The sequence below is a fragment of the Plodia interpunctella genome, chromosome 1 (genome assembly GCF_027563975.2).
Source record: "Plodia interpunctella isolate USDA-ARS_2022_Savannah chromosome 1, ilPloInte3.2, whole genome shotgun sequence".
In the NCBI taxonomy this organism is placed as follows: Eukaryota; Metazoa; Arthropoda; class Insecta; order Lepidoptera; family Pyralidae; genus Plodia; species Plodia interpunctella.
This window is the reverse complement of record NC_071294.1, coordinates 7,236,772-7,248,610: the sequence shown is the minus strand read 5'-3', so window position 1 is coordinate 7,248,610 and position 11,839 is coordinate 7,236,772. Positions and strand designations below refer to the sequence as shown.

General features: G+C 32.9%; 2 protein-coding genes across 3 annotated transcripts; both read right to left on the bottom strand.

Moving 5' to 3' along the window:
• Positions 1–84: 84 nt before the first annotated feature.
• On the bottom strand, positions 85–7,157 carry LOC128672261 (cysteine-rich venom protein LIO1-like). 2 transcript variants are annotated; one of them, XM_053749298.1, is made up of 6 exons: positions 6,835–7,157; positions 4,558–4,647; positions 4,063–4,196; positions 3,431–3,576; positions 1,285–1,479; positions 85–886 (listed from the first exon to the last, which is right to left on the bottom strand). In XM_053749298.1, the coding sequence occupies exons 2-6, from the start codon at positions 4,643–4,645 to the stop codon at positions 661–663; spliced, it is 789 nt and encodes a 262-aa protein (XP_053605273.1). In that variant the 5' UTR covers positions 4,646–4,647; positions 6,835–7,157; the 3' UTR covers positions 85–660. The 2 variants fall into 2 exon arrangements, with proteins under 2 accessions (XP_053605273.1, XP_053605281.1); XM_053749306.2 differs by lacking the exon at positions 6,835–7,157 and adding an exon at positions 5,378–5,534.
• A 3,012-nt stretch (positions 7,158–10,169) lies between these two features.
• Dnaaf6 (Dynein axonemal assembly factor 6) lies at positions 10,170–11,828 on the bottom strand. The gene is made up of 3 exons (XM_053748129.2): positions 11,555–11,828; positions 10,796–10,998; positions 10,170–10,446 (listed from the first exon to the last, which is right to left on the bottom strand). Exons 1-3 carry the CDS (start codon positions 11,649–11,651, stop codon positions 10,189–10,191), a joined length of 558 nt encoding a protein of 185 aa, XP_053604104.1. The 5' UTR covers positions 11,652–11,828; the 3' UTR covers positions 10,170–10,188.
• Between the last annotated feature and the right edge of the window lie 11 nt (positions 11,829–11,839).

The following is an 11,839-nucleotide window of genomic DNA, read 5'->3' as shown; positions in this document are numbered from 1 at the left end:
ATCTGCTTGAGTTGCAAGATTCCAACCGAATAGCCACAAGGACATATGATAGTGACATAGTACATTAAATAAAAGCTTGTAAAATATAGCAAACTTGTGTATTTTGCTTTTAAGAATATTAAACTTTTTTTACTAATATTTATAAGAAATTATCTCAACAATAAATCATGGGTATTCGTCCTGAGAATCACTCCGAATTATTTCCTACACCACTTACTATGATAAAAAGTTGTCACATTAAGTGCGAGCAAAGCAGCCACTTCGCCATTAAAATAGCTTTGTTTTGTACCCATTGACAAACCAGACCCCATGCAAGGCAAGATTCCATAAGGATACATTTATTTCCTGCCTTTTCTTTTTGCAATCTTTTAAACCAATCATTACGAGTTTCAAAGACATGCTTGTAAAATCTGATATAGGTTTCAATCTGCGATACGTTGCTCAAAACCCGAGATATTTATAAAAATAAGTTATGAGCCGACGTACGTGATGAACGCGGGTGAAGTCGGGGGCAAAAGCTAGTCCAGTATAAAGAAGGTAGTAATTTAATAAGTAAATGTATAATGTAATTAATAGGTATAGGTAAATGTAATGTTAAGTCTTAAAATAAACTGACAGAATACACCGTACTATGTACACATTTTACACAGAAAGTAAAGTCTACCAAGGATAGTTCTTGTGTATTTTGCCAGTACACATACAAGTGGCGTTACATACGCCTTGCCGACAGGTGTCGGGATATTTCACTAGATCATCGCAGTTGGAAAAGAAGTCTTTCTCGGGACACCAGTTAGTGCAAAGCTTCCCCCCGACGCAGTGGCCGGGACAGTCTGCACAGGGCGAGCCCACTTTGTAAGGATACTGCGTTATAGTATCGAAATTTCCACTGAAAAAGAACATACCTCATCTAAGTTTAACTGACGTAGCCCAATTAGATCAGACTACCGCAAATTATGTACCAAATTACATTTATTATTATTATTAGCTCATTGATGTGTCCCACTGCTGGGCAAAGACCAACCCTTCCTTTTTCAACAAATGTCTGTCGAAGGCAAAACATACGTTTACGTTTTTTATATTCAAATGTCGTTCATACATATGACGAATATGACATTAATAGCAAGTTATATATTTATACGCACTATTTATTTCAGTTTTATCCTATTGTAATTGATTTTATACCATTAAATCAAACTAAATAGATGCGTAAAAAGGATTGAAAAGTTGCGAAAGTTGCGAATTAACTCCGTAACAGGGGCTTTTAATAAATAAAGAAATACTTACGTAGGGCAGTAATGACAAACGTAGTTATAGAAGGAGCCCCAAGGCCCGCCTGCGCAGTGTGCTATACCGCAGCCTACTTTGTGGCTTGTAGACCACACCATCTGGGTGTAGTGGCCTACAGAGTGAATGTCTCGAATCGGCACTCCATACGTGAAGTTTTTGTACTCCAGGAACCAACTCTTTATAGCAAAAAACCTGAAAATATCAACTCACTAGTTTATCCTCATAAAAATATATTAGGTACTTACCGACTAAACTTCTTCCCTTTTTCCTTATTTCTTTAGGTCAAAAATTCGTTAAATTGTCGTACATATTTTTTAATACAGCCGTTATCATTTCACATAAAGCATTGGGAAGGAAGAGTAACATTAATTCGTCTTTATGGATACAAATGCACTCAAATAAGTATGCACTATTAAAAGCGTCTTCTTCTCCTAGTGTGTCGACTCAGCTAAATTCGTGAGGACCAATACAACGCCAACGAAATTAATTTGTTCATACAACGTAACACTTTTCAGCTTTTCAACACCTACCTAAAGAATAAAAATCATTACGACTCTCTTAATTAAGTACCTATATCTTTAAAAAAAATCTTTATTTGAAAACAAGCTGATGACTTCGTTAGCGTGGCCTAATTTAGCTGGAGCATTATGACTCTTCTTCAGGTGTTCCATAGATCTTCGATTTTTATACCTCATCAGGCTGAACAACTTTTGTTAAGGTGTCGTTTCTATATTTCCTATAGTTTAGCTGGACCATCAGAGTTCTCCATCTGGTGTTCCAGTTTTCAAAATAATTTATACCCCATATGTTGCCCAGACTTAATATCTATATAACAAAAATAGTTTCATTCGAATTTGTCCAGTAGTTCCGGAGATTAGCGTGTACAAACAGACAAACTTACATATACTCGTAGACAAAAATATTTTTTTCCAAATTCTTACTTCAAACACTTAATTTGCGTCAGATTTACCTTGAAAATATAGTTTTGAATTCGCGATCGTGAGTAAAACCGTCGTTATTAAGTATTTATTAAGTAACTATTGTTGTTTATTCCGCTTGCGCAGTTAAATTAATTTTCACTTCAAATCTGACACTTTAATACCGCCAATTAACCGCGGAAGAATAGAACACGTAGTTAATTTTGAAAGGGCAAGTTCTACTCACCTTTATTCGCCGTGTAATCAGTGATTATGTATTCACGAATTTACTATTATCCACACGATTTAATCGTGACATGATAGTACCGTCTCAATATAGTCGCGGAAATAAATTGTAACGGCTAACATAGCAGCAAAAAGTTCACAAAACAAGTTCGATAACAAACACGCGCAATATATAAATGGTGATTTGCAAACAGCACGTTTATGAAATAAATCAAAGAAATGAGTAAATGTCCCTTTACAATGTAACGATTCAATTTAACTGATCAACCTATTTTTTATAATAATAATAATCCATCCATATCCACAATTCCATATATGTACCTACATACAAAGTCTTGTCTATCACGCTTTCATGGCAAAGCCGCTGGGCCGATTTTGATGGAACTTTCAATATACATAGTTAATGACCCGAGGTCAAACATAGGATACTGCTGAGGGCAAAAGCTAGTAAGTATATTAAAATAGAATAGGTACGTTAAAATAATGATTCGATAACTCTGCCCACACGACTGATCAAAAAGTAGTTAAGAGTACCTATATTTTCAGGGCATAGATCCTGCATCACTGCTATAAAGTCTGTATACTTACAAGTTTATTTATTCTACCACTATAGTTACCAATTTTAATATTTTATAAATAAAAACATACTTGAATAAATTGGAAACTTATTGCTTATAGCATATCTCCGGGCCATATAATATAGATAATTGTGATAAGGTATCTTTAGAATTCTTAAGTAGGTACACCTACCGGTACATCACCCGCGGTAACAGCCTTTGTGAGGTCATTGTACATTCAATAGTGCGAATTATGTACGTCTCCATAAATTGAAAGTCCAAAAAGTATTTAGACATAGGTATATATGACACCGTGTTGTAGGTAGTTTTCTATATCATAAGTCATTATTTTATGTAGACAGTATCTGACAAAATGTTTGCATCCGTTAGAAATATAAGTTACACAGAATGATATTTACCTACCATGGGGATTTATGCAAGGAAACAAAGAGATTCTGTCCACAGTTACCCAGATGAGGGACTGCATTTTCTTTTGCATCATTGTGTTGAAGAAAAATACACTTCTCTGCGTATCTTTGAGCTAGGCGTGCTGCCTCCGGATGCCACGACTGAAAATTGATTATTTTTTACATTACATAACGTCATTATTGACACAAATTTTATTGTTGACAGGGGTATATTATTGCATTCAATGATATCATGTCCATAGCGTAAACCGTTGAGGAGTTCCCACGTCTGGAGCCGTTCCGTTCATGCTTATCATAATTAATGCATTGCCATCCAAACTAAACGTGTGTACAAAATTTCAGCTCAATCGGTTGAAGATATCTGCTTCATACTTGAGTTGCAAGATTCCACCAGAAATATTGGGACATAACGACACAATATGTACAATGTACATATAGTTACATTGCAAGTTAAATAACAGCTTGTACGAGTATTAACTAGCGTAAATAAATTATTTATCGATATTTTTACAACATTGATTGCATTTCAATGATTAAATATCAATAGTTATTGATCAATGATGATATTACACATATAGCTAAGTCAGTAAGTATGTGAATACTTATTTTAACGAATTTTTAACTCACCATCAGCAACATATTAGACGACTGCGGTCTTACTTTAGTACGGAAAAAATTGTGATAAAGAACTATCTTCCGCCTTACTATTGCTCTTCGCGTGCTTAAAGCATCATTAGGTATTCTGGTATGAGGAAACAATTCTGGAAATAATAAATGACATGTAAAAATTATTACTTATTACTTAAGTAAAGTTCCTACTGCCTATTTATGTATTGTAAACATCTGAAAAAAATACAACTTTTTATTAATACTTTTATTAGTACTTACAATACTACATTCGCAAAAAAGATTGTCGTAAAACCAAAGCTGAATCTTCAAAGTTTAAAGGTTCGAATCTTGGACTTCGGGGCATCATAGCCGTAATGAAACTGGGAAAATTATGAGAGAGACCGCACTTTTTGGCTTAGAGAGATTTGTAGAGAAGCTTATTGGATATTTAAAAAAAAAAAACAAGTTAGCCATGTGGTGAGCCACGAAATTATTTTGGTTAATAATACTCACGTCTTTCTCCTAAAGTTACACTATCCAGCACCACAACGGCGTTTAACACAAGGAGGCAATGAAACCACACATCTCGTCGAAGCCGCATTTCTAAAAAATATAACTTATCATATTGTTACCTATATCTGCATTCTTTGTCATACACTTAAATACGTAAGTACTAACACAATTAGTTTTTAAGATTACTAACACAATGGATTTTTTTTATACACCAAACATTATTAGTTGGTGTTTGTAATTTATATTCAACTTTAATAATTGCCAGTATCGCCACTGATGGTAAGTAAATAAGTATTCTTTATAAAAGATAGACATAATATTCGGAGAAGGTCAAAAATATAAACGACGCAGTACCAATCAATTTTTATTACAATCTCAAGACTGGTCCAAGCTGATTTTAAATTATTGTTATTGGCAATATATGTGCTTTTGACATTATAGAGTTACATATTCGTAAGTTGATGCCCAACTCACTCACCCGCGGACATCTCATCTAGACTCATATTTTTTTAAATCAAGAATTAAATACTGATTAGACTAGCGGATCATCCCGGATTCTATGGGATAAAACCATAATAAATTATTGGTGAAACCCGTACAAAAATCCATTCGGTATTTTTATCGCGTCCATACAGACAGACGCGATATGACTTTTGTTTATAATATGTAAAGATGACGTTAACATGGTTAAGACCTCAACATCTACAACGTCGCGTAAAACGTTAACTAGAAAAACAACCTACATAAGGTTCGTTCTAAGTCACGTTTTCTATATTTATTGATTATAAAAAAAAGTATATTTAAACAAATAAGTACTTACTAATACTTAGTTTTATTAGTTAACATTAAAATATATTTAAAACAAATGGAGATAGTGCCGATAGTGCCGATACTAATTTATCTTGTCTTAACTAACAAAATACGTATATAAGATCGTGTTGACACGTGTAAAAGCAACAACAAGTAACCGATTTATAATAAGTTAGGATTGGCAATGGCACTGTATTCAACCGTGCATAGATTAGTTACGTGCAAATTGTCTAGAACCGTAACCTTAGTTAGAGTATTGGTTACGGTTGTTGAAGTTATATTTATACAAACTGATATTTTTAACACAACATAAAGTTAATAGAAAATCGATAGACGTCAAAACACGCGGCATCACAGCTCCATAGTCGGAATGCACATTCATAAGATAAAATATAAAAATCTACCTATACTGCAGCAATAATACAAATCAATTTCTAAATACTAACGGATCAATTTGTACGCACTAAATATAAATGTGCTTATCTAGGTGGCTACGAGTTAACGATTATTTTTTAAGATTACCGTTCGAGACTAAATATATTATGACTAGCTGCTCCGGGACTTCGCTCCCGTGGAATATTCGGGATTATAAATATTAGCAAATTTAAATTTCAGCTACCATAACGTGCTACACAAACCTGTTAAAATACAGGTTAAAATCATATATTAATGTGTTTTACTTATTTGTTATTTTTCTACTTTTGTACAGACTTATACGTTAACACATAATTTCATACTATTGTAATAAATATATAACAATAAATTTTATTATATATTTGTTGTAATCTCCGTGATGAATTGACAATGCCTGTTTTACCTAATCGTATAGGTTCACAAGTAACAGGCCAGCAAAATTGGCCTGAACATTGTTGACATAAAAAGAGTTTAATTTTGATTACAATAACGAATGTTGTTGACAGAAAATTAATAACTTGCGTCAATTTAATAGGTACTAAAAAATCTGTAATAAGAATTGTTATAACGTTAAAAATAAATGTTTAGTTTTAATCAACGTATTTAAGTCCTTGTTTTGTTTTTTTTTTTAATTAAAAGTTAATACATTTAGGAAGGTATATTTTAAAATACATTCTCCCATTTCCGCTCTACAATTTTTACATTTAAAATATTTATACATGAGTAGAGAGGCCTACTTGTAAAAAAAACTGCACACAGAGCCGAAAACGTAAACTAACATCTTAACTTTCATTTACAAGTTTTGACATAAAACGATACATACTTCGTTAGATAAAAACTTTAGCAATGTTAGCGTAAGTATCTACAATAACGCATGATATCATTTAAGATAGGTGTAACTAAAGACTATGACTGAGAATACCATACCTATTATCAAATGATATTAGTTCCTATGAATATACTCGAATTTTCTTATTTATATCGATTTTGTAAGAATATACTTTTTACTCGTTAACATGCATCACAAACTAAGTTAATTTGACAATCACTCACCTTTTTATTAAGTAGTTTTTCTCAAACTATAAAACACAAATCTATTTGGTTGAAGTCATCTTTAGTCGATGTAACTATATTTTTTTAGAATTAGTTTTGGTCACGACCACATCATACGAGTGTTGAGTTCGCAATAATCATTGGCAACTGACCGTGCAGCACCATACATGCGGTAAATTGATCCTTGATAAATAGGAGCTATTAACATGAATTAAAAAGTGACAATATATTTTCAGAGTGCCGTAGACGTTTTTTCTAAGACTCAGAGCTTTCCAGGGTACTTAGCGTATAAGGCTATTAAAATTACGACTCCGTTTGTAAATTTGGCATCGAAATCTAATCAAACTCAAAACAGTAATTAAACCCCATGACCATTTCTTAAACTTCTTATCATAAACGTGTCAAAAACGGACTTGAAATGAGCAACACTGGAACCAAATGATTAGTAACACGGAAACAAACAGCATAATAATGGCGGTCGTTAAATGTTTTGGGATTAAAAAATAAAAGCTTGTTCAAAAATCAATACCAGTTTTCATTATGCACATTTACCATTATTACTTCGAAGTTGGTTCAGCAGATAGTGGTTGCAACCAATGCTTTTAGGATTTGAAAACTGAAATGTACAAGACATTTCAGTTACAGTGAGTTCAGTCACCTGCGACATATGGAGAAAGAGATTCGGAAACCCAAGCCCCAGCCACCTACCTCTCTAACGCAAATGTTACAGTCGATTCTAAGAGAAGAGGCGAGGACGAAAAAGACACTACCTACCTTATAAGTGTCAACCGTGATGATATCATTACAATTATAGGGTAGATGACAAGGTCAGAAAAATGTAAAAAATCTCTATACCTAAACTCTCTATACCTAAAATACCTAAATTCAACTATTGTAAAAGACGAAGTTTTGTAAAAACTTTTATTAAGAAATGGTGGTCACCAAAAACGCAATATTTAAGGTAGCTGCAGAATAAATATAGCGTTTTTCCCTATAAGGTATATTTCGTACGTGACGTCACGTTAGTGTAATACCTATTACACTAACGTGGCATCACGTTTTAGTGTCATTTAGTATGGATCGTTGGGACGTGTCTAAAAATATATGATTTTGTTTTTGACATAATCTTTGAAAGTATTGTCATTACCACAATATTTTTTCACTGGTGTTTCTGTATAGTATCCAGCGCTTTTGGTAGGTATAGGTACTCTCTAAAATCAGACGATAGCAAATAACCACTTACGTGGCTTAGATCTGCTTTTTAGTGACCTGAGTATCGTGTGAGTGCCCCATTTTTGGCCCACATATTATATCCTGTAGCTAATTCGAAATTAATTATTATCTATTCTAAAAAACTTAAAAGATTCTACCGCTACTAACAAAAAAGCGAGCAAGATCATAATTTGACACTGTAATGGCTGACTACCTACTGGTTTTTGTAAGCCATCTTTGTTTAAGACACAGGTTTAAGATATCCAAATGATGATGGTAATAAAATGCAGCCACTAATTTAAAAAAACTAGGTACCTACTCTAATCGTACTTTATTACCTGATGCGACCTATATATGTATAGACCAAAATGATATAAGTGTATTTTAAAAATAAGTACAGTAGGTATGTGCTATATGTAAACAACCTAGATACCTCAGTTCCACAGATCTAAAAGTGCACACATTACTTTCGTACAACAATCAGCTGACTGACCTTCCTATTCCTTCCTAGGTCGAAAAGTTTTTGTGATTAAAAATGCGATATAACTAGGTATGAAGTAGGTAGGTACTCTGTTACAAATTTACTTAGGAAGAAAATTCAAAAATAATATTGCATACGAATATTTAGTTACCTACCTATTTTACTTGCTTAAAATTACGACATAATTCTGATCTTTAATTTGTTTAAAGATCAGAATTTAAATTCATTTAAAAAACACCTCAGGTCCTTGTTAATTGATAAATGTTATTGTAATTTGAACGATTTTTCTAATGATAGATTTAGATAAAAAAATAGTTAATTTAATTACTTTTATTTATTTGATGTTGTTTTGTGGGATGATAGCATGCTCTCCATTTAAATTTGCATACCTGTGGACGGTGAAACATGTTGGATTAAGTTATCGTTTTAACACCACGTTGTAAAAAAATTTAAACTCATGTTTTTGCAAATAAATAATCTTTGTCTTTGTCTTTATAAATAATCTTTGTCTTTGTCTTTACGACTACTTAAAATTTAGTTTCCTTGTTCTCAGTGTATTTTCGTTTCACTTATCTGCATTAGGTATTATCTACATTGACAATCAAGTTGAATTTTGAATTGCACAAACAAAATATATATACCTAGAAAATTTAAGAAACCGCCTTTTTGTATTTTTTTATATATCAAAAAGAATCGATTTTGGAATTAGTACGATGTACTTACTAAATCCATGGAATCGATACAGATTAAGAGGTAAGTTTGACTTTTATCGTTCATATTTTTTTTAAGAAACGAAGAACAAGTTCCACCTACCTAAGAACATAAGTTCAGGTTAAATCTCAATAGAACTTATTGCGTTTTATTTAATCAAGTACTTACTCCAAATCAATTAGGTATATATAATATAAACCGATTCTTCAATTAAAATCGGCATTGATAGGTATCATGTCTCGTATTAAATTGATGACTTGGTCCCAATTGCCAGTTATTGAAGTTGACAATATTATATTACAGAACACTATCTACTAATTAGAAGTGATGGAGTTCCGTTCTGGGCGTCGATTCTCATGAATCGAAGATCATTACACCAATTTTCTCAAATTTTTTTAGAAGTTTTAACACGGTTTCTTGTTCGGTTGACTTACGAAAAATCTCAATTGGAAGAGTTTAATTCATTGCATTAGTCGATCGATTTTCCCATTGTCAATTTGCTTGAAACTTTCGAAAAAAAAATGAGAAAATAGATGATATGAACTTCGATTGCATGAGAATCGGGCCTCTGCATTGGAATAGGATATTTGATAAGGTCAGAGAATTGTAAAAAATATGTAAAGTCTAGATAAAATAGGTACCCACCTAGATATTATTTAGGATCATTATGTAGGTATTATAAATCATAGGCTGTAACAATGCAGCTGGATCATTAAAGTTGATTGGAAAGTCCATTTTCAAAAAGTATTAAATTATAAAAACAAACTAACCCTAAATAATAACCCTCATAAAAGACTAAAATTTTGTAACAACTTTTAAGAAGTCATTACCATAAAGCCTTCCAATTAAATGGCTGATTTAATCAGATGACTGCGACATGGACATTTTTGGTACCTAAATTGCCGTGGGTAGGTTTCAATAAATTAGGCAATAGTGTGGACACTTCTATTTTAGAAATTAACAAAATCAAATTCTCTGTCTAACTTCAAAGTTAAGACTAACATTTCTTCGGCCGTGTCCCAGTTGGCTTTCGACTGATCAGGGTTTATGGCGTGAGGTAGTGGCAGCTTCAAAGAGTATCGGGAGGAGTCCACAGAGACGCTAGTGGTATCCACAGAAAGATCCACATTTTCTTTCTTGTCTCCGGGCATCTTGATTCTCACTATCAAGTTCTCACAACTTGCCGACATAGGTGTTTTTGGGCCGATCTGCAATTGCAAAAAACGGAAATATAGCAAGTAGAGTAATCTGAATTTTTTTCTGATATACAACTGTGAAAACCTCATCAAATTAAATACAGCTGTTATTGCGTGATACGCGAAAATGTCTAAAAAAATAGTTTTGGCTTCTATTAATCCCATATCTTTAATATCTCCTATGTACAGACATAGCCCACGTATAGTTTAAATAACGTATAGATGACGCTCAGCCGCCAGCGCCATCACAGTGACAAATACGTACGTATATAGGTAGGTAAATAAATTTCATTCTACTTCAGACCAAAAATATTAAGTAACTTTTACTAAAATAGCTAAGACAAAACAAATTAAAGGTAACCTGAAGAAAGACATCTTCTGCCGTCACCGCCTGTTGATAGTTCATGGTGTACTCTGGCAATTTTCGTCCACTTATTCCTGTGCCGACTTGGCCAAGAGACTCGGCTTCCGCAGCCTCCTGCTCTTCAAACTCCTCGATATTCTTGGGAACCTTCTTTTCTTCAGACGGCGGAACTTTATTCCTGGTTGATGATATCTCGTAAGCTAATTTTATGAAGAAAAAATTTAAATTATTAAGTATATATTTTAAAAATTGAATTAAAATTTTAATAATGATTATAATTTATGTATCTAGTAACTTATATTACAATAATTATTAAAAACGTAAGTAACCTTAACTACATACTAAGACAACTGTCGTTTGGTAGGTAGTATACTTTCCTTTTTATTGATCTATGATTTACCTATACCTATATACTTAACAACATTTAAGAATAATAAAAACGCAAGTGTCATTGCAATAGCACAGTAGGTTTATATAGAGTACTAGGTACGTATAGCAAATATAATTCATGCATGACTCACTCATCAAATTTAAAACGCCTTTGAATATAAACAGAGCAATTTTATACTAATTTCTACGCTTGACTTTGCCCAAGAGTGTTCTCTTGGGCAAATGAAACTTGTAAACTTGATGTGTTGCCTTGATTCTTCCTTGCCTCTAATAGCCATTTAATGCCTTAACATCACAAGACTTCAATGAATTTTCCTGGAAGATTATAAACCTTAAACAACCGTGTAGACTAAGTACTTTGCTCACCTGATGGCGCTAAGTCTTCCCCTTGCAATACTTCCGGTTCAGGAGGACGCAGTAGTTCTACTAACTTCTCAATCGTACCAGGTGTAAATTCAACCATATTGTAGTTTATATATTTACGAGATTATTAACAACGAATGACATTTCCTCACAAACAACAATATTTGTTACTATGGAAACTTACAAGTATTGGTATTACGGCAATTTGTACCACATTTTAAGCGAATAAATGTTTGTGTTCCTTGTATACAAGTATACTCATAAATCAAACTTGCTTGGCTTGGTGAG

Excerpts from the sequence above, each read along its gene's own strand:
- Dnaaf6 (XM_053748129.2), bottom strand. The coding sequence starts at position 11,651 with ATGGTTGAATTTACACCTGGTACGATTGAGAAGTTAGTAGAACTACTG. Across the intron at positions 10,999-11,554 it reads GGAAGACTTAGCGCCATCAG|CTTACGAGATATCATCAACC; the intron begins GTGAGCAAAGTA and ends TCATAAAATTAG. Across the intron at positions 10,447-10,795 it reads CAGAAGATGTCTTTCTTCAG|ATCGGCCCAAAAACACCTAT; the intron begins GTTACCTTTAAT and ends TTGCAATTGCAG.
- LOC128672261 (XM_053749298.1), bottom strand. The coding sequence starts at position 4,645 with ATGCGGCTTCGACGAGATGTGTGGTTTCATTGCCTCCTTGTGTTAAAC. Across the intron at positions 1,480-3,430 it reads TCCTTGCATAAATCCCCATG|GTTTTTTGCTATAAAGAGTT; the intron begins GTAGGTAAATAT and ends TGATATTTTCAG. Across the intron at positions 887-1,284 it reads GTTTGTCATTACTGCCCTAC|TGGAAATTTCGATACTATAA; the intron begins GTAAGTATTTCT and ends GTTCTTTTTCAG.